This window comes from Salmo salar, chromosome 01 (genome assembly GCF_965601325.2).
Source record: "Salmo salar chromosome 01, fSalSal1, whole genome shotgun sequence".
Lineage (NCBI taxonomy): Eukaryota > Metazoa > Chordata > Actinopteri > Salmoniformes > Salmonidae > Salmo > Salmo salar.
Window position 1 is genome coordinate 6689620 of NC_138291.1, and position 22828 is coordinate 6712447.

The 22828-nt window shown below is 47.1% G+C and overlaps 1 protein-coding gene across 4 annotated transcripts in view; it reads right to left on the reverse strand.

Moving 5' to 3' along the window:
- The window catches only part of nin (ninein (GSK3B interacting protein)), a 102384-nt gene that overhangs the window by 15873 nt on the left and 63683 nt on the right, over positions 1-22828 (reverse strand). For 2 of the 4 annotated variants that reach the window (XM_045709715.2, XM_082960701.1), the window contains exons 9-24: positions 21301-21437; positions 19894-20034; positions 18670-18844; positions 15545-15655; positions 15080-15169; positions 14246-14384; positions 11569-11693; positions 10969-11061; positions 10679-10819; positions 7214-8100; positions 4324-7002; positions 3411-3509; positions 3178-3247; positions 2555-2743; positions 527-643; positions 4-117 (exon numbers count right to left, since the gene is read on the reverse strand). In XM_045709715.2, the coding sequence (XP_045565671.2) occupies positions 4-117; positions 527-643; positions 2555-2743; positions 3178-3247; positions 3411-3509; positions 4324-7002; positions 7214-8100; positions 10679-10819; positions 10969-11061; positions 11569-11693; positions 14246-14384; positions 15080-15169; positions 15545-15655; positions 18670-18844; positions 19894-20034; positions 21301-21437 (5307 nt within the window). The other 2 variants (XM_082960725.1, XM_082960716.1) reach the window with 2 other exon arrangements.

Below are 22828 nucleotides of genomic sequence, written 5' to 3' on the forward strand. Positions count from 1 at the left end.
TACCCTCTCCTGAGACTTGGCAAGCTGATTGCGTAATCCTTGGGTTTGTTTCTCCAAAGCCTTGTGTTCCTGCAGGAGGAGGGTGAGCTGGCACTCCACAGCCCCCATCTTAGCTACCTACAGATGGACACAGGGAAGAGGAGTGTGGTAAAGTACGTACCCGTATCGCCAATTTGACCATACCTAAAATACTACACACACACGTCTCACATTGCATTCAAACCCCATCCGTGCCTTCATATTCCTCTCCTTATCAATTTCCCCTTCCTATTTGTAACTTTCTTATCTTAATAAAATACTAAATACTAACTCTTTCCAGCTGAGGACAGGTGTTACCTATAACACACACACACCACACACACACACACACACACACACACACACACACACACACACACACACACACACACACACACACACACACACACACACACACACACACACACACACACACACACACACACACACAGCTAGTAAGTTCTATAGATATTCAAACACCCATGATGTTTGTCTGCTCATGTCTCACCTTATCGCGGAGGGTGTTGATTTGTAGCACCAGCTGGGCCTTGCCCTCCTCCAGTAGTACAGTCCCTTCCACAGCGTTGGTCAGCTCCGCCTCCAGGGCAGACGCACACACTGCCATCTGACACAGGAGAACAAGTCGTTAGTTACCCAAATAGAAATCCAATACTTTTTCTCTCAATATGTCCTTCCTCTATTTCTCCTATCCGCTTTCCTCGTCTCCTACTCAAAACGCATCGGAGAAGAAGGCCAGAGAGCAGGGACCTTTCCTCGCTTCCTACTCAAAACGCATCGGAGAAGAAGGCCAGAGAGCAAGGACCTTTCCTCGCTTCCTACTCAAAACGCATCGGAGAAGAAGGCCAGAGAGCAGGGACCTTTCCTTGCTTCCTACTCAAAACGCATCGGAGAAGAAGGCCAGAGAGCAGGGACCTTTCCTTGCTTCCTACTCAAAACGGATCGGAGAAGAAGGCCAGAGAGCAGGGACCTTTCCTTGCTTCCTACTCAAAACGCATCGGAGAAGAAGGCCAGAGAGCAGGGATCTTTCCTCGCTTCCTACTCAAAACGCATCGGAGAAGAAGGCCAGAGAGCAGGGACCTTTCCTCGCTTCCTACTCAAAACGCATCGGAGAAGAAGGCCAGAGAGCAGGGACCTTTCCTCGCTTCCTACTCAAAACGGATCGGAGAAGAAGGCCAGAGAGCAGGGACCTTTCCTCGCTTCCTACTCAAAACGCATCGGAGAAGAAGGCCAGAGAGCATGGATCTTTCCTCGCTTCCTACTCAAAACGCATCGGAGAAGAAGGCCAGAGAGCAGGGATCTTTCCTCGCTTCCTACTCAAAACGGATCGGAGAAGAAGGCCAGAGAGCAGGGACCTTTCCTCGCTTCCTACTCAAAACGCATCGGAGAAGAAGGCCAGAGAGCAGGGACCTTTCCTTGCTTCCTACTCAAAACGCATCGGAGAAGAAGGCCAGAGAGCAGGGACCTTTCCTCGTCTCCTACTCAAAACGCATCGGAGAAGAAGGCCAGAGAGCAGGGACCTTTCCTCGTCTCCTACTCAAAACGCATCGGAGAAGAAGGCCAGAGAGCAGGGACCCTTCCTCGTCTCCTACTCAAAACGCATCGGAGAAGAAGGCCAGAGAGCAGGGACCTTTCCTCGTCTCCTACTCAAAACGCATCGGAGAAGAAGGCCAGAGAGCAGGGATCTTTCCTCGCTTCCTACTCAAAACGCATCGGAGAAGAAGGCCAGAGAGCAGGGACCTTTCCTCGTCTCCTACTCAAAACGGATCGGAGAAGAAGGCCAGAGAGCAGGGACCTTTCCTCGCTTCCTACTCAAAACGCATCGGAGAAGAAGGCCAGAGAGCAGGGACCTTTCCTCGCTTCCTACTCAAAACGGATTGGAGAAGAAGGCCAGAGAGCAGGGACCTTTCCTCGCTTCCTACTCAAAACGCATCGGAGACGAAGGCCAGAGAGCAGGGACCTTTCCTCGCTTCCTACTCAAAACGCATCGGAGAAGAAGGCCAGAGAGCAGGGACCTTTCCTCGTCTCCTACTCAAAACGCATCGGAGAAGAAGGCCAGAGAGCAGGGACCTTTCCTCATCTCCTACTCAAAACGCATCGGAGAAGAAGGCCAGAGAGCAGGGACCTTTCCTCATCTCCTACTCAAAACGCATCGGAGAAGAAGGCCAGAGAGCAGGGACCTTTCCTCATCTCCTACTCAAAACGCATCGGAGAAGAAGGCCAGAGAGCAGGGACCTTTCCTCGCTTCCTACTCAAAACGCATCGGAGAAGAAGGCCAGAGAGCAGGACCTTTCCTCGCTTCCTACTCAAAACGCATCGGAGAAGAAGGCCAGAGAGCAGGGACCTTTCCTCGCTTCCTACTCAAAACGCATCGGAGAAGAAGGCCAGAGAGCAGGGACCTTGAATCTTCTTGTACAATGCCTTTTGAGGAAGAGGCGAGGAGCGAAGAGCAAGGAATCGAACAAAGACTAATTATGAAAGAGCTCAAAAAGCCTCATAATGGACTACGACAGTTTACCTTGGTCCTGTTATCCTCTGGTACAAAGTGTTGCTGATCTCTGACAACCTCCTGTCTCTCACTCTGTCTGAGCAGTTCCCCTAGCTGCTGGCTCAACCCCTCCACTCCTGCTGCATTCTGGGCGTTCTTCTCCGACAGCAGCCCGTTCTCATCCTCCAGCTGCTGGCTGCGGAGACGCAGCTCAGAGATCTATAAAAGGGCGGGAAACGCAGATTTAGGTTATGCTTATTACAGTACAAAATACACCTTACCGAGGTGAAAGGTCAGGACTTGTTTTCTTGTGTGGGTGCTTCTACTGGATGTTGTTGTGCTGGTTTACTTCCATTCAGAATATCTGCATCAGAAACGGTACCCTAGATTACCTACATAGTGCACTACTTTTGACCAAGCCCGGTGCCAAAAGTAGTGCACTATATAGGGAATAGGGTGCCATGTCTGACACAGACAGACATATTAGATTAGTTCTTCATTGCTAATGGCTTTACTACAGGGCTTCCTTGAAATCAAGCTCGATAGGCTTTAGTAACAGCTGTCTTGTTGCAATGCATAGGTGGACATACAGCCACATACAGAGGAGAACCAAGTTATAGGGTCAAATTTGAGTTGGTTTACTCTAGTCTTACCTGTCTCTTGAAACTCTCTGCTTTCTTTTGTGCAGATATCTTCTCCTTCCTGAAATGCTCCAGTTTCAAGCTAAGGTAGGGGAGAGGGAAGTGTCAATTCATATGACCCAATGACATGAAACCTACACCATACGGGAAATCCCAGGAAATGTTTGTGGGGTGAGGGCGGACAACATTTCTGGGACCGGGGCTGAATATGCTTCAGTATTGTATATTGGCATGATGTTTCTTACAGCGTCTCCTCCCGGGTCTCTCTCAGATCCTCTTCCTTCAGCACTGAGATCTTGTGTCTGAGTAAGAGGTTCTCCTCTGCTAAACGACCCGCCTCATTCCTACAGCCAACAGAAGAAACCACAACAGCCAACAGAAGAACTCAGTCTCTATGCTAGCTGATTTGATAAAAACAGAACCATTATCACATTATTCCTGTTTTGTAGTCAGACTATTTAAAAGTTTGTTAAAATGTTGTTAATGCAAAGTCAATGAAGTATATAAATTAAACTGAACCATTAATTGAGATGTTCAAAAGCAGAAACCCAAAACATCAAGGGTAGATGTGCTCTAATAGTCCACAGACAACATGCACCAATGACAGGACAGGACAGTTTCACAACGGGTGTTGTATAGGAACAGGGTGGGATTGTACAGTGGCATGGTCACAACATGGCCTGTTACTATAGCCGTTGCTTCACATGCAACTTTCTGAACTAGAAATATGGATTACAAGAGAATTGACGTCACAGATCTACTTCAGAACATAGACGTCACAGCACTGCTACAGGAAGTTACATTAATAAGCCAATGACAGCACTACATCTAGTGCCACAGGAAGTTGCGTTAGCCAATGACAGCACTACCTCTAGTGCCACAGGAAGTTGCGTTAGCCAATGACAGCACTACATCTAGTGCCACAGGAAGTTGCGTTAGCCAATGACAGCACTACATCTAGTGCCACAAGAAGTTGCATTAGCCAATGACAGCACTACATCTAATGCCACAGGAAGTTGCATTAGCCAATGACAGCACTACTTCTGGTGCTAGAGGAAGTTGCATTAATAAGCCAAGCACAATATTGCAGCAGGGATGGGATTCAGAAAGCAGCAGGTGCAAAGGGTTGGTAACTGGGATCATACATCTCCAAGTTACCTATGGGTCTGCATCCTTTCATGCATCTTCAGTGACTTGTCTTGCAGGTCCGTTAGGGCTCTGCGGAGGTTGGCGTTCTGCTTCTCGAACTCCGTGCAGCAGTCCTCCAGCTCCGACACCGCCTGTATCTTAGCCTCCAGTTGGGAGTTCAGGTCCAGGAAGGACTCTTGTTCTTGCTCTGTGGTGGCATCTTCCTCAGACTCGGCCTCCAGCTGCAGAGCCATGAGAATCTCATCCTGCCTCTCTAACTCGCTGACTAGCTCAGTCAGCTTACAATTCTCCTCTCTCATCCTGGTGATCTCGTCCACCAACGCTACTTGCTGATCTTGGAAGTCTTGGATGATGTGCATCTTGCTCTCGAGGCCCACAACTCTCTTCTCCAGCCGACAGTTTTGTTCCTCCAGCTTGGCGTTTTCACAGATGCACTCCTCGTATCGGATCTGAAGCGAGGTCATATCTGAAGACGTCACCTTGATCTCGTTGGCCTGAGCTTTGAGGGTGCTGTTTTCCTCTAAAGCTTGCTGATCGTTTTCTGCTAAAAGACTCTCTAGTGCATCCGCCTTCTGCTGAAGCTCGGAGATCTTCTGCTGTAGCGCCAGGTTCTCCTCAGTGGCAGTGTCATACTGGCTCTGTAGCTGAGCCAGAAGACTGGCCTCGCTCTTCAACTGACTGACTTGCTCATGGAGCTCCAGGATCTCCCGGATATAGGCATCTCGCTCCTTCACTGCTTCTTCGCACTTCTGCTGCAGCTGAGGAATAAGTTCCACAGGCTTTTTCTCTAGATCTTGAGTTTCCTCGAAAAGACAAGCCACTTTGGTATCATCAGTGTCATGACCTATCTCCTCAAGGGCTGAAGAGACAACCAGAGACACATAACTCTTCACTTCTTCATTAAACAGATCATCTTGAAGTTCCTCCTCTTCAGGCTTATCATCGAAAACAGTTTCTTGTACACTAGCATCATTCTGTCCAATCTTATCAGGGGAGGAGACTTCACACTTCATCTCAGAGGGACAGAGATCTCCATCAATGTCATCACTTTGAGGTTGCTCCTCTGGAATGGACAATGCTACAATGTCATCGTTAGTGTCTTCGTCCATGTTGTCCTCAGCCTGACATTGGCTTTCAGATGATTGGGATTCCTCAACAAGGTCTTGGCATTCTTCTGGAATAGCAGCGACTTCACCATTGCATGCCTCAACACTGATAATGTTTTCAGGACATACCTCAATGTCTTCAGAAGTTTCAGCATTCATCCCTCCCTCACTAGCGTTGTCATCTTGTGCTTGCTCCTCAACGGCGTCAGATTCGACCACTGGGTCTTGGCCATCGTCCACAGTAGTTTCCTCATCACATTCCCCATCAAGATGAAGAGTTATGGTGTCTTCAAGACATTCCTCTAACCTATTTGGAGTTTCAGGTATCATCTTCACCTCATCATCTTGTCCTTGTTCACCACAGGTTTCAGATACCTCTACTAAGACATTCAGGTTGTCTGAGGTAACAGTTATTTCTTGATCACAAACTTCTGCAATGATGTTCTCAGAAATCTCCATCTCATGAGGTGATTCAGTAATAATCTCAACTTCGTCATTTGGTCCCTGCTCCGTAGGGAATACATATTCTACGTCAAGGCCTTCACAATCCTCTGGAACAACATTGTCACATGTCTCATCACTAACGGTAATGTTTTCTGAACATACTTGTTCTTCAAGAGCTTCAGCCTCTAGATGTACCTCTCCTAGTGGTGATACATTTACTTCATTTGATTCTTCCATTTCTTTGCCCCCTGTTATGTCTGCAGAGTCTAGAAGTTGGTTGAGCTCGTTCTCGATTTCCTGAATTCTAATACTAAGCTGGTCTCTCTCGACCAGAAGCTCTCCTTTCTCATTGTCCTGCAGGTCAGAGGAAGGACGGCTCTCCTTCAGCTTCAGTTCCAGGTCTGAGATGTTCTCTTGCAGCTCCAGCCTCTCAAACTGAAAGTCCACCGCCACCTGTCTCAGGAGCTTCTCCAGTTCTTTGATCTTCAACTTCTGGTTATCATGTTCTGTGAGCAGCTCACTCCTCTCCTCAAGCTGCTTCTCAGCCAAGGAGTGCCTCACCTCTAATTCAGAAAGGTTTCCCTGAAGTTCTGCCCTCTCCTGCTTAAAGTCCTCCACTGCCTGGTTCAGCAGAAGCTCGATCTCCTGGGCTTTCTTCTCAGAATTGGCCAGAAGCTCGTCTTTGGTGTCCAGGTTCTCCTGCAGCCTATTGTGAAGATCATTCAGCTGCCTACTCAGCTCAATCTCTTTGGTCTGGGCTAAACTGATGAAACTCTCCAGCTCCTTTTGGAGTTCCTGGTTCTTCGCGACCAACGCGTCCATCTCTTCCTTATGGACACTCTCTAGCAGCTCCCTCTCTTTCACCAGGTCGTGGGTGATGGTCTCCTGCTCTTGTTCTCTGGTTTCCTGCAGAACTCTCCTCTGCTCTTCAACTTTCTGAAGGGCTTCCTCATTCTCCGCATCCCATTTGGTTTTCTGCTCAGCGTGGCTGTCGGTGAGTGCCTTCAGCTCGCTCTGATAGTGCTTCTCCAGATTGGAAACGTCGGTTTGGAAGCGCTCTGCGACGGCGTCCTGGTCGCCTGAGAACCGGGCCTCCACCTCCCTGATTTTCTGGGAAAAGTGGCTCTCTAGTTCTTTCCTGTACATGGTTAATCAGCAAGAGTTATGGACCACAGTTCCCACACCCTCAGAAATACTCACCTAAATCTACTTCCATAGTATAGCTGTAGTTACAATTGTCAAGTGGTTCACTACATTAAGTAAATACAATTAAGGTTTTCATGGACAATGCTGGGACCATTTAAGAACAGAAATTTTATGCTGATTTCATAACAGTTAAGCTGTCTTACCTTTCCTCAGCGATATCCTCTCGCAGTTTATCCAGCAGACCGCTGAGCTGTTCCCTCTCCTCACTGTGTTTGGCACTCAGTTCCTGCACAGCCTGTCTGTGGGCCTCCTCCAGACGCTCCTTCTCCTCCTCCATCATCTGCTCCAGCCTCTTCTCCATCTCCTCCTTCTCCCCCGCAAGCCTCTCCCTGTCCTCCTGCAGCTGCTCCTGGAGCATCCCTTCATAGTCCTCCTCCAGCTGGAGTCTCTCACTGTCCCAGTCCTCCCTGAGCCTCCTCTCCGCTTCCTCCTGCTGCTCCTGCTGCTCCAGCTTCTCCTCCGCCAACCGGGTGAGGAGAGTCTCCTCCAGACACTCCTTGAGCTGAACTTGTTCCAGCTCCCACTGCTCAGTGAGCCGTATCTCCCTACCTTCCTGCTCCTTGACTAGACGTAACATCTCCTCCTCTAACACGGTCTGCAGCGACTCGTTACTCTGCTCATCCAGCTGAGCCTTCTCCCTCTCCCACTCCTCCGTGAGTCGCATCTCTAACTCCTCTCGCTCTGCCTGGAACTTCAAACTCACCTCCTCTATCCTAGCCTTCATCGCCTCCTCGTGGCTCTGCTGTAACTCCATCTTCTCCCTCTCCCACTCCTCTAACCTTCCCCTCTCCACCCTCTCCCGCTCCTCCTGTAGCTTCCTCTTCTCTTCTTCCAGCCTGACCTGAAGGATGTTGTCGTGCTGCACGTCCAGCTTGTTGAGTTCCAAAGCGTGAAGTTTCCTCAGCTCCTGCATCTCTGTGTCCAGGCCCAGCTCAGCCTTCACTTGTTGGGCCTCCAGGACTTTCAGCTGCTCCTCCAGGTCAGAAACCTGGATGCGGGACTCCAGGAGCTCCTGTCTTAGGCTGCTCACCTAATAGAATAATAAATATTTGTATATTTACACTTATTTTTACCAGGTACGTTGACTGAGGACACACTCATTTACAGCAACAACCTGGGGAATAGTTATAGTTGAAGTCGGAAGTTTACATACACCTTACACGGAACCCAAACCGGCTGCGCGCGTGCGCCATCGAACATACAGTTATTTTGTCCCCCCCACACCAAACGCGATCACGACACGCAGGTTAAAATATCAAAACAAACTCTGAACCAATACATTAATTTGGGGACAGGTCGAAAAGCATTAAACATTTATGGCAATTTAGCTAGCTAGCTTGCACTTGCTAGCTAATTTGTCCTATTTAGCTAGCTTGCTGCTGCTAGTTAATTTGTCCTGGGATATAAACATTGAGTTGTTATTTTACCTGAAATGCACAAGGTCCTCTACTCAGACAATTAATCCACACATAAAACGGTCAACCGAATCGTTTCTAGTCATCTCTCTTCCTTCTAGGCCTTTTCTTCTCTAGACTTAATATTGCGATTGGCAACTTTCATAAATTAGGTGCATTACCGCCACTGGCCTCATTCGTCTTTCAGTCACCCACGTGGGTATAACCAATGAGGAGATGGCACGTGGGGTACCTGCTTCTATAAACCAATGAGGAGATGGGAGAGGCAGGACTTGCAGTGCGATCTGCGTCAGAAATAGAACTGACTTATATTTTAGCCCTTGGCAATGCAGACGCTCGTTGGCGCACGCGAGTAGTGTGGGTGCAATAATTGAATAATATAGATTTCTAAATTTATTTTGCAAAGATCGCGCATGCAACGCATGTAGTCAGCCTGTTAGCCAAATACATTTAAACGCAGTTTTTCACAATTCCTGACATTTAATCCTAGTAAAAATTCCCTGTCTTAGGTCAGTTAGGATCACCACTTTATTTTAAGAATGTGAAATGTCAGAATAATAGTAGAGAGAATGATTTATTTCAGCTTTTATTTCTTTCATCACATTCCCAGTGGGTCAGAAGTTTAAATACACTCAATTAGTATTTGGTAGCATTGTCTTAAATTGTTTAACTTGGGTCAAACATTTCAGGTAGCCTTCCACCAGCTTCCCACAGTAAGTTGGGTGAAATTTGGCCCATTCCTCTTGACCGGGCTGGTGTAACTGAGTCAGCATTGTAGGCCTCCTTGCTCGCACATGCTTTTTCAGTTCTGCCAACACATTTTCTATAGGATTGAGGTCAGGGCTTTGTGATGGCCACTCCAATAACTTGACTTTGTTGTCCTTAAGCCATTTTGCCACAACTTTGGAAGTATGCTTGGGGTCATTGTCCATTTGGAAGACCCATTTGCAACCAAGCTTTAACTTCCTGACTGATGTCTTGAGATGTTGCTTCAATATATCCACATAATTTTCCTACCTCATGATGCCATCTATTTTGTGAAGTGCACCAGTCCCTCCTGCAGCAAAGCACCCCCACAACATGATGCTGCCACCCCCGTGCTTCACGGTTAGGATGGTGTTCTTTGGCTTGCAAGCCTCCACCTTTTTCCTCCAAACATAACGATGGTCATTATGGCCATACAGTTCTATTTTAGTTTCATCAGACCAGAGGACATTTCTCCAAAAAGTACGATCTTTGTCCCCGCGTGCAGTTGCAAACCGTAGTCTGGCTTTTTATGGCGGTTTTGGAGCAGTGGCTTCTTCCTTGCTGAGCGACCTTTCAGGTTATGTCGATATAGTACTCGTTTTACTGTGGATATAGATACTTTTGTACTTGTTTCCTCCAGCATCTTCACAAGGTCCTTTGCTGTTGTTCTGGGATTGATTTGCACTCTTCGCACCAAAGTATGTTCATCTCTAGGAGACAGAACGCTTCTCCTTCCTGAGCGGTATGACGGCTGCATGGTCCCATGGTGTTTATACTTGCGTACTATTGTTTGTACAGATGAACGTGGTACCTTCAGGCGTTTGGAAATTGCTCCCAAGGATGAACCAGACTTGTGGAGGTCTACAATTATTTTTCTGAGGTCTTGGCTGATTTCTTTAGATTTTTCCATGACTTCAAGCAAAGAGGCACTGAGTTTGAAGGTAGGCCTTGAAATATATCCACAGGTACACCTCCAATTGACTCAAATGGTGTCAATTAGCTTATCAGAAGCTTCTAAAGCCATGACATAATTTTCTGGAATTTTCCAAGCTGTTTAAAGGCACAGTCAACTTGGTGTATGTAAACTTCTGACCCACTGGAATTGTGATACAGTGAATTAGAAGTGAAATAATCTGTCTGTCAACAATTGTTGGAAAAATTACTTGTGTCATGCACAAAGTAGATGTCCTAACCGACTTGCCAAAACTATAGTTTGTTAACAAGAAATTTGTGGAGTGGTTGAAAAAATGAGCTTTAATGACTCCAACCTAAGTGTATGTAAACTTCCGACTTCAACTGTATATATGTGCCATTTGGCAGACGCTTTTATTTTGAAAGGGACTTACTTCAGTGAGTGCATACATTTTCATACGATTGGCCAAGTGGGAATCAAACCCACGACCCTGGCATTGTTAGCTCCATGCCTTTACCAACTGAGCCACTCACCTCCTCGTCCTGGTGCTCCAGCTCCTCCTTCACCCCAGCCTGTCTCTGCTCTAGACCGGCCCGCTCCTCCTCAGCATTCTCTAGTTGGGCCTGGAGCTCCAGGGCTCGGTTCTGGATGACGGACATCTCCCCTCGTAGTGCCTGGAATGATTGATTTTGTTATTAAAGTGTATTGTATCTTCAGGATGCCCAGTTCACATGAACTTCTAAAGAACAGTCTATTCATGGCTCTAAGATTGAATTTACAGTGTGTTATAAAGTGCAATAAATAATCATACATGTACACACACCTGGATCTCCTCCAGGTGCTGCAGGGACAAGGCTACCTTCTGGGCCTCCAGGTCGGCTTTCTGCTCCTCCACCTTCTGGTCAAAATCACTCACCTGCAATGACATGGGGGAAATAAAATGTAGCTATATCAGATCCGTCTCTGGGACATAAACACGGCACAGTGTGATTTGTGTGGTCCAACGGTTAGAGCCGCTGTCCCCAGCACCCATCTACGCCATAGTCAGCATGGGTTTGACTCCGACCCACAGCCTTATGACTCTACCTCCCCCTATCATCCTTGTCTACGACTACTACGGTCCAATCTAAAATCACCAAAAATACAAAAAGAGTGAGACTGCACCATCTAGCTACAATCAATTTATAACATTTTTGACCTGCGTTTTTCTGGATTTTTGTTTTTGTTTTCCTGTCTCTCACTGCTCAAATAAACCTACCATTAAAATTATAGACTGATCATTTCTTTGTCAGTGGGCAAACGTACAAAAATCAGCAGAGGATCAAATACTTTTTTCCCCTCACTGTACATCAAATCTCTGAGAAGGTAAACATGGCATGGTTTAGGAATACGGTTGAAACACTGCTAGATATGGATCTGTCACCTTGCTCTCCAGCTGAGCCTGTAGGTCATTCATCTCTAAGAGGTGCTTCTCTTTCAGCCGCTCCAGCATCATCTCTGCCTCCAGGCTCATGTTGAACAACGGCTGGCCCTCCTCTGAGCCTAGACCTGGAGACACTCAAATCAAATCAAATTTATTTTATAAAGCCCTTTTTAAAAATCAGCAGTTGTCACAAAGTGCTTTACAGATTACCAGCCTAAAACCCCCAAAGACTAGCCAATGGAGAAGCAGAATCACTGCACCACCAGAGGTCTCTTCACAGTCCCCAAGTCGAGAACAGACTATGGGAGGCGCATTGCATTTGACTGGCCAGAATCACTGATCTACATATCACCTTGCATCCCAAATAACTTCTCATTAGGTGATCAAGATGATCGATTCTCCATCTTGCGTTGCTCAAACAGATCCCCCCCCCCCCCCTAAACCCTATATTGGATGAGGATGGGATATGGGCATGAAGATATGATAGTGACTATATTCCTTCTTACAGTGCTACTTACCACCAGGGCCCATCGGGCTGACATTTGCGATGGAACCTATGTTGTGCTCTATTTCTGCCCCTGCATTGCTCGTTGGAGTTTTAGGCAGGGAATCGGTAAAGCTCGTTGGAGTTTTAGGCGGGGGTATCTGTAAAGCTCGTTGGAGTTTTAGGCGGGGGTATCTGTAAAGCTCGTTGGAGTTTTAGGCGGGGGTATCTGTAAAGCTCGTTGGAGTTTTAGGCTGGGGTATCTGTAAAGCTCGTTGGAGTTTTAGGCTGGGGTATCTGTAAAGCTCGTTGGAGTTTTAGGCGGGGGGTATCTGTAAAGCTCGTTGGAGTTTTAGGCGGGGTATCTGTAAAGCTCGTTGGAGTTTTAGGCGGGGGTATCTGTAAAGCTCGTTGGAGTTTTAGGCGGGGGTATCTGTAAAGCTCGTTGGAGTTTTAGGCTGGGGTATCTGTAAAGCTCGTTAGAGTTTTAGGCGGGGGGGGATCTGTAAAGCTCGTTGGAGTTTTAGGCGGGGGGTATCTGTAAAGCTCGTTGGAGTTTTAGGCTGGGGTATCTGTAAAGCTCGTTGGAGTTTTAGGCAGGGTATCTGTAAAGATCGTTGGAGTTTTAGGCGGGGTGTATCTGTAAAGCTCGTTGGAGTTTTAGGCGGGGGTATCTGTAAAGCTCGTTGGAGTTTTAGGCTGGGGGTATCTGTAAAGCTCGTTGGAGTTTTAGGCGGGGGTATCTGTAAAGCTCGTTGGAGTTTTAGGCAGGGGTATCTGTAAAGCTCTGAGTTTTAGGCGGGGGGTATCTGTAAAGCTCTGAGTTTTAGGCGGGGGTATCTGTAAAGCTCGTTGGAGTTTTAGGCAGGGGTATCTGTAAAGCTCGTTGGAGTTTTAGGCGGGGGTATCTGTAAAGCTCTGAGTTTTAGGCTGGGGTATCTGTAAAGCTCGTTGGAGTTTTAGGCGGGGTGTATCTGTAAAGCTCGTTCGAGTTTTAGGCGGGGGTATCTGTAAAGCTCGTTGGAGTTTTAGGCGGGGTATCTGTAAAGCTCGTTGGAGTTTTAGGCGGGGGTATCTGTAAAGCTCGTTGGAGTTTTAGGCGGGGGTATCTGTAAAGCTCGTTGGAGTTTTAGGCGGGGGTATCTGTAAAGCTCGTTGGAGTTTTAGGCTGGGGTATCTGTAAAGCTCGTTAGAGTTTTAGGCTGGGTATCTGTAAAGCTCGTTGGAGTTTTAGGCGGGGGGTATCTGTAAAGCTCGTTGGAGTTTTAGGCTGGGGTATCTGTAAAGCTCGTTGGAGTTTTAGGCGGGGTATCTGTAAAGCTCGTTGGAGTTTTAGGTGGGGTGTATCTGTAAAGCTCGTTGGAGTTTTAGGCGGGGGTATCTGTAAAGCTCGTTGGAGTTTTAGGCTGGGGGTATCTGTAAAGCTCGTTGGAGTTTTAGGCGGGGGTATCTGTAAAGCTCGTTGGAGTTTTAGGCAGGGGTATCTGTAAAGCTCTGAGTTTTAGGCGGGGGTATCTGTAAAGCTCGGAGTTTTAGGCGGGGGTATCTGTAAAGCTCGTTGGAGTTTTAGGCGGGGGTATCTGTAAAGCTCGTTGGAGTTTTAGGCTGGGGGTATCTGTAAAGCTCGTTGGAGTTTTAGGCGAGGGTATCTGTAAAGCTCGTTGGAGTTTTAGGCGGGGGGTATCTGTAAAGCTCGTTGGAGTTTTAGATGGGGGGTATCTGTAAAGCTCTGAGTTTTAGGTGGGGGTATCTGTAAAGCTCGGAGTTTTAGGCGGGGGTATCTGTAAAGCTCGGAGTTTTAGGCGGGGGTATCTGTAAAGCTCGTTGGAGTTTTATGTGGGGGTATCTGTAAAGCTCGTTGGAGTTTTAGGCGGGGGTATCTGTAAAGCTCGTTGGAGTTTTAGGCTGGGGTATCTGTAAAGCTCGTTGTAGTTTTAGGCAGGGGTATCTGTAAAGCTCGGAGTTTTAGGTGGGGGTATCTGTAAAGCTCGTTGGAGTTTTAGGCGTGGTATCTGTAAAGCTCGTTGGAGTTTTAGGCGGGGTGTATCTGTAAAGCTCGTTGGAGTTTTAGGCGGGGTGTATCTGTAAAGCTCGTTAGAGTTTTAGGCGGGGGTATCTGTAAAACCCTTTGTGAAAACTGATGATACGAAAAGGGCTTTATAAAATACACTTGATGAAATTATTTGTATGTACCTGGGTCTGACTCCATGCCAGGACTCTTACTCTCCAGGTCTTCAGAGAGCGAGGGTTTGAGACAGGGCTGAGAGGTACGGCCCAGGTTGTGGTACTCCTGCAGCTCTGCTTGAAGCTCATCGATGCGATCCTGCAGCTCCTGTCACAGTCACCACAAATCAAAACAGAAAGATTACTATCTAAAACAGGCAATTTATCTTTGGAAGTGCACTCTGTCTGAAACAGCTAACATGTATCTACAGTTAGTTGATGGATTGATTTGTTCCAGTGAGAGCTATTACCTGGCACTGCACCGTGTGTGTGTGTGTTGTTTTTGCACTAACCCTTGCACTGACTCTATGCACACACACACTGGACTCTATGCACACACACACACACACACACACACACACACACACACACACACACACACACACACACACACACACACACACACACACACACACACACACACACACACACACATACACACACATACACTGACACACCAGAACACACACACTCACCACATACGCTGCTGCTACTGTGTCTATCCTGTTGCCTAGTTACTTTAACCCTACCTATATGTACATAGCTACGTCAATTACCTGGTACCCCTGCACATTGACTCGGTACAGGTACTCCCTAATAGACATGTTATTTTTACTCATTATTCACATTGTATTTATTCCTCGTCACTATTTCCCATTTCATTTTTTAATTTTTTTTTATCTTTACCTGCATTGTTGGAAAAGGACCCGTAAGTAAGCATTTCACTGTTAAGTCTACACCTGTTGTTTACCAAGCATGTGACAGATTCGATTTGATGTGTGTGTTTCCAGTAAGCGTTCTCACCCGACACTGTCCCTCATAGTTACTGCGAAGCCGTCTGAGACTCTCCTCCTGTAGGAAGAACTCTGCACTGCCTAGGTCCAGATCCCCAAACTGAGCAAACAGAACCAACACCAAAGGAGGTTTCTTAGGGACAGATACTTATACTTTAGATAGATTCTCATATATAAAATCACATTTATTTATAAAGCCCTTCTTACATCAGCTGATATCTCAAAGTGCTGTACAGAAACCCAGCCTAAAACCCCAAACAGGAAGTAATGCAGGTGTAGAAGTATCTGTATAGCCATTAGCCAGTACTGAATCTCTCCAGATTACAGTGTATAGCACTTAAACATGAAATGAGATTCATGTGGATTACTATGTATTACTGGTCAGAAAACGCTAGCCTGAAAACGTGTTCTTTTAGACTTTTGTTTTGTCTCGAAAGTGAATATATTGATACTGTGGAAGAGAATGGTTTTTCACCTTTTCCTTCAGGATGTTATCCAGGTTCCTCTGCAGTTTGCTGACCTGGTTTTCTGCCTCTACCAGTTTCTCAGTGCTGTCCAGCAGCTCCATCTCCAGACGCCTACTCTCCTGAGGGTTAAAGTTAGAGTTGGGGGTTTAGAGTTACGGTTAGGGGTTAGGGTTAGTTTGGGTTGGAGGTTAAAGTTAGGGTTGGGGGTTAAAGTTAGAGTTGGGGTTAGCGGTTAAAGTTGGTGTTAGAGGTTAAAGTTGGGGTTAGATGTTAAAGTTGGGGTTAGATGTTAAAGTTGGGGTTAGAGGTTAAAGTTGGGGTTAGAGGGTAAAGTTGGGGTTAGATGTTAACCTGTTAGGGCTAGGGGGCAGTATTGACACGGCTGGATAAAAAACGTACCCGATTTAATCTGGTTACTACTCCTGCCCAGTAACTAGAATATGCATATAATTATTGGCTTTGGATAGAAAACACCCTAAAGTTTCTAAAACTGTTTAAATGGTGTCTGTGAGTATAACAGAACTCATATGGCAGGCAAAAACCTGAGAAGATTTCATGCAGGAAGTGGCCTGTCTGACAAGGTGTCGTTCTTCTTGTCTCTGTTTATTGAAGAGTGAGGATCTTAGCTGTCCCGTGACACTTCCTACGGCTGCCATAGGTTCTCAGAAGGCGGCAAAACGCTGAATCGTGGCTTTGCAGGCTCTGGCTGAAACAAAGTAGCGCGTTTGGGTAGTGGCTGGTTACAGTACTGTGAGACTCAGGCTCGTGCCCGCGTCGACCGAAAGCTTTGTTTTCTTTCCTCTGTTTAGCTAAATGGACATTCCCGGTCGGAATATTATCGCTTTTTTACGAGAAAAATGGCATAAAAATGGATTTTAAACAGCGGTTGACATGCTTCGAAGTACGGTAATGGAATATTTAGATTTTTTTTGTCACGAATTGCGCCATGTGCGCGACCCTGATTTACCATTTCGGATAGTGTCTGGGACGCACGAACAAAACGCCGCTATTCGGATATAACGATGGATTATTTTGGACCAAACCAACATTTGTTATTGAAGTAGCAGTCCTGGGAGTGCATTCTGATGAAGACAACAAAAGGTAATCAAACTTTTATAATAGTAAATCTGATATTGGTGAGTGCTAAACTTGCCGGGTGTCTAAATAGCTAGCCCGTGATGGCTGGGCTATGTACTTAGAATATTGCAAAATGTGCTTTCACCAAAAAGCTATTTTAAAATCGGACATATCGAGTGCATAGAGGAGTTCTGTATCTATAATTCTTAAAATAATTGTTATGCTTTTTGTGAACGTTTATCGTGAGTAATTTAGTAAATTGTTAGTGAATTCGCCGGAAGTTTGCGGGGGGTATGCTAGTTCTGAACGTCACATGCTAATGTAAAAAGCTGGTTTTTTATATAAATATGAACTTGATTGAACAAAACATGCATGTATTGTATAACATAATGTCCTAGGGTTGTCATCTGATGAAGATCATCAAAGGTTAGTGCTGCATTTAGCTGTCTTCTGGGTTTTTGTGACATTATATGCTAGCTTGAAAAATGGGTGTATGATTATTTCTGGCTTGGTACTCTGCTGACATAATCTAATGTTTTGCTTTCGTTGTAAAGCCTTTTTGAAATCGGACAGTGTGGTTAGATTAACGAGAGTCTTGTCTTTAAATAGCTGTAAAATAGTCATATGTTTGAGAAATTGAAGTAATAGCATTTCAAAGGTTTTGAAAATCACGCCACAGGATTCAACTGGCTGTTACGTAGGTGGGACGAATTCGTCCCGCCTGCCCCAGAGAGGTTAAAGTTGGGGTTAGAGGATAAAGTTGGGGTTAGGGTTAGGATAAGAGGTTAAAGTTGGGGTTAGAGGTTAAAGTTGGGGTTAGGGTTAGGATAAGAGGTTAAAGTTGGGGTTAGAGGTTAAAGTTGGGGTTAGGGTTAGGATAAGAGGTTAAAGTTGGGGTTAGAGGTTAAAGTTGGGGTTAGATGTTAAAGTTGGGGTTAGGGTTAGGATAAGAGGTTAAAGTTGGGGTAAGAGGTTAAAGTTGGGGTTAGAGGTTAAAGTTTGGATAAGAGGTTAAAGTTGGGGTAAGAGGTTAAAGTTGGGGTTAGGGTTAGGATAAGAGGTTAAAGTTGGGGTTAGAGGTTAAAGTTGGGGTTAGGGTTAGGATAAGAGGTTAAAGTTGGGGTTAGATGTTAAAGTTGGGGTTAGGGTTAGGATAAGAGGTTAAAGTTGGGGTAAGAGGTTAAAGTTGGGGTAAGAGGTTAAAGTTGGGGTTAGAGGTTAAAGTTGGGATAAGAGGTTAAAGTTGGGGTAAGAGGTTAAAGTTGGGGTAAGAGGTTAAAGTTGGGGTTAGAGGTTAAAGTTGGGATAAGAGGTTAAAGTTGGGGTTAGAGGTTAAAGTTGGGATAAGAGGTTAAAGTTGGGGTTAGGATAAGAGGTTAAAGTTGGAGTTAAGGAGATAGATCACCAGTTTCTTAGTGTTGTTCAGCAGCTCTACACTGAGTATACCAAACAGGAACACCTTCCTAATATTGAGTTGCACCAGGTCATGGACACTACAGAACAGCCTCAATTCGTCAGGTCATGGACTCTACAAGGTATCGAAAGCGTTCCACAGGGATGTTGGCCCATGTTGATTCCAATGCTTCCCACAGGTGTGTCAAGATGGCTGGATGTCCTTTGGGTGGTGGAACATTCTTGATACATACAGGAAACTGTTGAACGTGAAAACCCCAGCAGCGTTGCAGTTCTTGACAAAAAACGATGCGCCTGGCACTTACTACCATACCCAGTTCAAAGGCACTTAAATCTTTCGTTTTTTTTCATTCATCATGTGAATGGCACACATACACAATCCATGTCTTCTTCTATGGTATAACGGCATTCGCAACAATTACCATTTTTAACCTTCATTTAACTAGGCAAGTCAGTTAAGAACAAATTCTTATTTACAATAACGGCCTAGGAACGGTGGGTTAACTGCCTTGTTCAGGAGAAGAACGACAGATTTGTACCTTGTCAGCTCGGGGATTCGATTTAGCAACCTTTCGGTTACTGGCCCAACACTCTAACCACTAGGCTACTAACACAGACCACAGGGGTGGTCTGTGTTTGTTACCTTGACAGTGAGAGAGAGGTGGTCTCTGAGGAAGGTCTCGTCGTCTCTGAGCTTCTCCATCTCTGTCTCTAGTTTCTCTCTCTGCAGACCAGTCTGTTGCTGTATCTGGTCCATCTCTTTAATGAGCTCTGACCGGACAGACACCAGCTTCTCCCTGTGTTCCTGCTCCAGCTTCCTACAACACACACACACACACACACACACACACACACACACACACACACACACACACACACACACACACACACACACACACACACACACACACACACACACACACACACACACACACACACACACACACACACACACAGAGTCAATTCAATTCGATTCAATGCAATTTATCCCCTCTATTTTTCCCCAGAGGCAATTGTTAGTTTACAAGTAACATCCTACAGACATCAATGACTGGAGAGACAAGGTCACAGCCCCATAGAAGGGGAAGGGCACAGCCCCATAGAAAGGGGAAGGTCACAGGCCCATAGAAGGGGAAGGTCACAGGCCCATAGAAGGGGAAGGTCACAGGCCCATAGACGGGGAAGGTCACAGGCCCATAGAAGGGGAAGGTCACAGGCCACAGGCCCATAGAAGGGGAAGGTCACAGGCCCATAGAAGGGGAAGGTCACAGGCCCATAGAAGGGGAAGGCCACAGGCCCATAGAAGGGGAAGGTCACAGGCCACAGGCCCATAGAAGGGGAAGGTCACAGGCCCATAGAAGGGGAAGGTCACAGGCCCATAGAAGGGGAAGGTCACAGGCCCATAGAAGGGGAAGGTCACAGGCCCATAGAAGGGGAAGGTCACAGGCCCATAGAAGGGGAAGGTCACAGGCCCATAGAAGGGGGAGGTCACAGGCCCATAGAAGGGGAAGGTCACAGGCCCATAGAAGGGGAAGGGCACAGGCAGAAAAGTGAGGGAGTAGAAGGGATAAAAGGAGAGAAAGATGAAGTGATGAGGTCATTCATGCGTTCGATGGCAGAGTGATGCTGTGTGTTTGTTACCTCAGGTTAAGGTCATTCATGCGTTCGATGGCGGAGTGATGCTGTGTGTTTGTTACCTCAGGTTAAGGTCATTCATGCGTTCGATGGCAGAGTGATGCTGTGTGTTTGTTACCTCAGGTTAAGGTCATTCATGCGTTCGATGGCAGAGTGATGCTGTGTGTTTGTGTTACCTCAGGTTAAGGTCATTCATGCGTTCGATGGCAGAGTGATGCTGTGTGTTTGTTACCTCAGGTTAAGGTCATTCATGCGTTCGATGGCAGAGTGATGCTCGTCCACCTCAGTAGCCAGCTGGGTTTTTAACTTCTCTGCTTTGTCCAGGTCAGAACGAGTCTTCTCCTTCTCTCGGAGCTCCCGATCTACACGTTCACTGAAGAAAAATCAGCCACTTAATCAAATATTTACAGAACTGAAATACTATTATGAATGATACGCACTGACGAGACAGACTGTAGCAACACTACGAAAAGAGAAAGCATGTGTTACGGTCACTCTACTACCGCTCTTCCCCTCCGGCGTTCGGCGTTGCCGGTTTACCAACCACCGGTCCTGGGATCCATCATTACGCACACCTGGCTTCAATCATTACGCGCATCATTACGCACACCTGGCTTCAATCATTACGCGCACACCTGGACTTCATTACCTCACTTATTACCTCCCCTCTTTCCCCAGTCAGTGTTGTTTATGTGTTTCATGTCTATACGCTACTCGTGTTTGTTATATTGCTCGATGTTTCCGTTTATTATTAAACTCGCCACTTGCTTTCCGACTCCCAGCGTATACGTTAAGCTACAGAACAACCACTAACACCCTGGCCTTTCTTGAAGTAACACTTGTCCTACTAGCTCTGACTGTTGATGGTGACTTTGAGGGGAAAGTGTACTTACTATGCCTGAGATATGTGGTTATCCCACCTAGCTAACTGTAAGTTGCTCTGGATAAGAGCGTCTGCTAAATGACTAAAATGCTGTAAATGTGTGAGTGTGTAAATGCATTTCACTCAGACTGTCAGCACCAGTGTAGGTTTCTACTCATACTTCCAGTAGGTACTGATCTCAGCATTAAAGCTGGCCAATTAGGTACTGATCTCAGCTTTAAAGCTGGCCAGTAGGTATCTGATCTCAGCCTTAAAGCTGGCCAGTAGGTATCTGATCTCAGCCTTAATGCTGTCCAGTAGGTTTCTGATCTCAGCCTTAATGCTGGCCAGTAGGAATCTGATCTCAGCCTTAAATCTGGCCGATATCTGATCTCAGCCTTAAAGCTGGCCAGTAGATTTCTCCTCATACTCACAGTAGGAATCTGATCTCAGTCTTAAAGCTGGCCAGTAGGTTTCTGATCTCAGCCTTAAAGCTGGCCAGTAGGTTTCTCCTCATACTCACAGTAGGAATCTGATTTCAGCCTTAAAGCTGGCCAGTAGGTTTCTGATCTCAGCCTTAAAGTTGGCCAGTAGGTTTCTGATCTCAGCCTTAAAGCTGGCCAGTAGGTATCTGATCTCAGCCTTAAAGCTGGCCAGTAGGTTTCTGATCTCAGCCTTAAAGCTGGCCAGTAGGTTTCTGATCTCAGCCTTAAAGCTGGCCAGTAGGTATCTGATCTCAGCCTTAAAGCTGGCCAGTAGGTTTCTCCTCATACTCACAGTAGGAATCTGATCTCAGCCTTAAAGCTGGCCAGTGCAGCCTGGTGGATGCCATTCTTCGTCATGAGGAGCTCGTTCTCCAGAGCCACAGTCAGCTCACTGAGGTTCACTTTGCCTTCCAGGTTAAAATCCAAGGCCTACAACACAAACATAGAAAGAGACATACACAGTGTCAACATCTCAAGCCTCCCTCCCTCCCTCGGTACCCCTCCCTCCCTCCCTCTCTACCCCCTCCCTCCCTCCCTCCCTCCCTCCCTCCCTCCCTCCCTCCCTCCCTCCCTCCCTCCCTCCCTCCCTCCCTCCCTCGGTACCTCCCTCCCTCTCTACCTCCCCCCTCCCTCCCTCTCTATCTCCCCCCTCCCTCCCTCGCTACCTCCCTGCCTCTCTATCTCCCTCCCTACCTCTCTGCCTCTCTGCCTCTCTACCTCCCTACCTCCCTCCCTCTCTACCTCCCTGCCTCCCTTCCTCTCTACCTCCCTGCCTCCCTCCCTCTCTACCTCCCCGCCTCTCTACCTCCCTGCCTCTCTACCTCCCTCTCTCTCTACCTACCTCTCTACCTCCCTCCCTCTCTCTCTACCTCCCTGCCTCTCTACCTCCCTCCCTCCCTCTCTCTACCTACCTCTCTACCTACCTACCTCTCTACCTACCTACCTCCACCTCCCTCTCTCTCTACCTCCCTCCCTCCCTCCCTCCCTCCCTCCCTCCCTCTCTCTCTATCTCCCTCTATACCTCCCTCCCTTTCTACCTCCCTCCCTCCCTCTCTACCTCCCTCCCTCTCTCTCTACCTCCCTCCCTCTCTCTCTACCTCCCTCCCTCTCTCTCTACCTCCCTCTCTCTCTACCTCCCTCCCTCTCTCTACCTCCCTCTCTCTCTCTCTATCTCCCTCTCTCTACCTCCCTCTCTACCTCCCTCCCTCTCTACCTACCTCTCTACCTCCCTCCCTCTCTCTCTACCTCCCTCCCTCTCTCTCTACCTCCCTCCCTCTCTCTCTCTCTACGTCCCTCTCTCTCTCTCTACCTCCCTCCCTCTCTCTCTACCCCCTCCCTCTCTCTCTACCTCCCTCTCTACCTCCCTCCCTCTCTACCTCCCTCCCTCCCTCCCTCTCTACCTCCCTCCCTCCCTCTCTCTCTACCTCCCTACCTCCCTCCCTCCCTCTCTACCTCCCTCCCTACCTCTCTACCTCCCTCCCTCTCTACCTCCCTCCCTCTCTCTCTACCTCCCTCTCTCTCTACCTCCCTCCCTCCCTCCCTCTCTACCTTCATCTTGTATGTTTTTCAAGTCAACCAGCGTTTTTCCCGTACTCCTACCTCTATTCTCTTTTGCTAGTCCTCCTGGTTTTTGACCCTTGACTGTTTTCTGGACTCCGTACCTGCCTGCCTGACCATATTTCCTGCCCTGACCTCGAGCCTGCCTGCCACACTGTACCTCCTGGACTCCTGGTTTTGACCTTTTGCCTGTCCACAACCATTCTCTTGCCTACCCTTTTTGGATTGTTTAATAAATATCAAGACTCAAACCATCTGCCTCC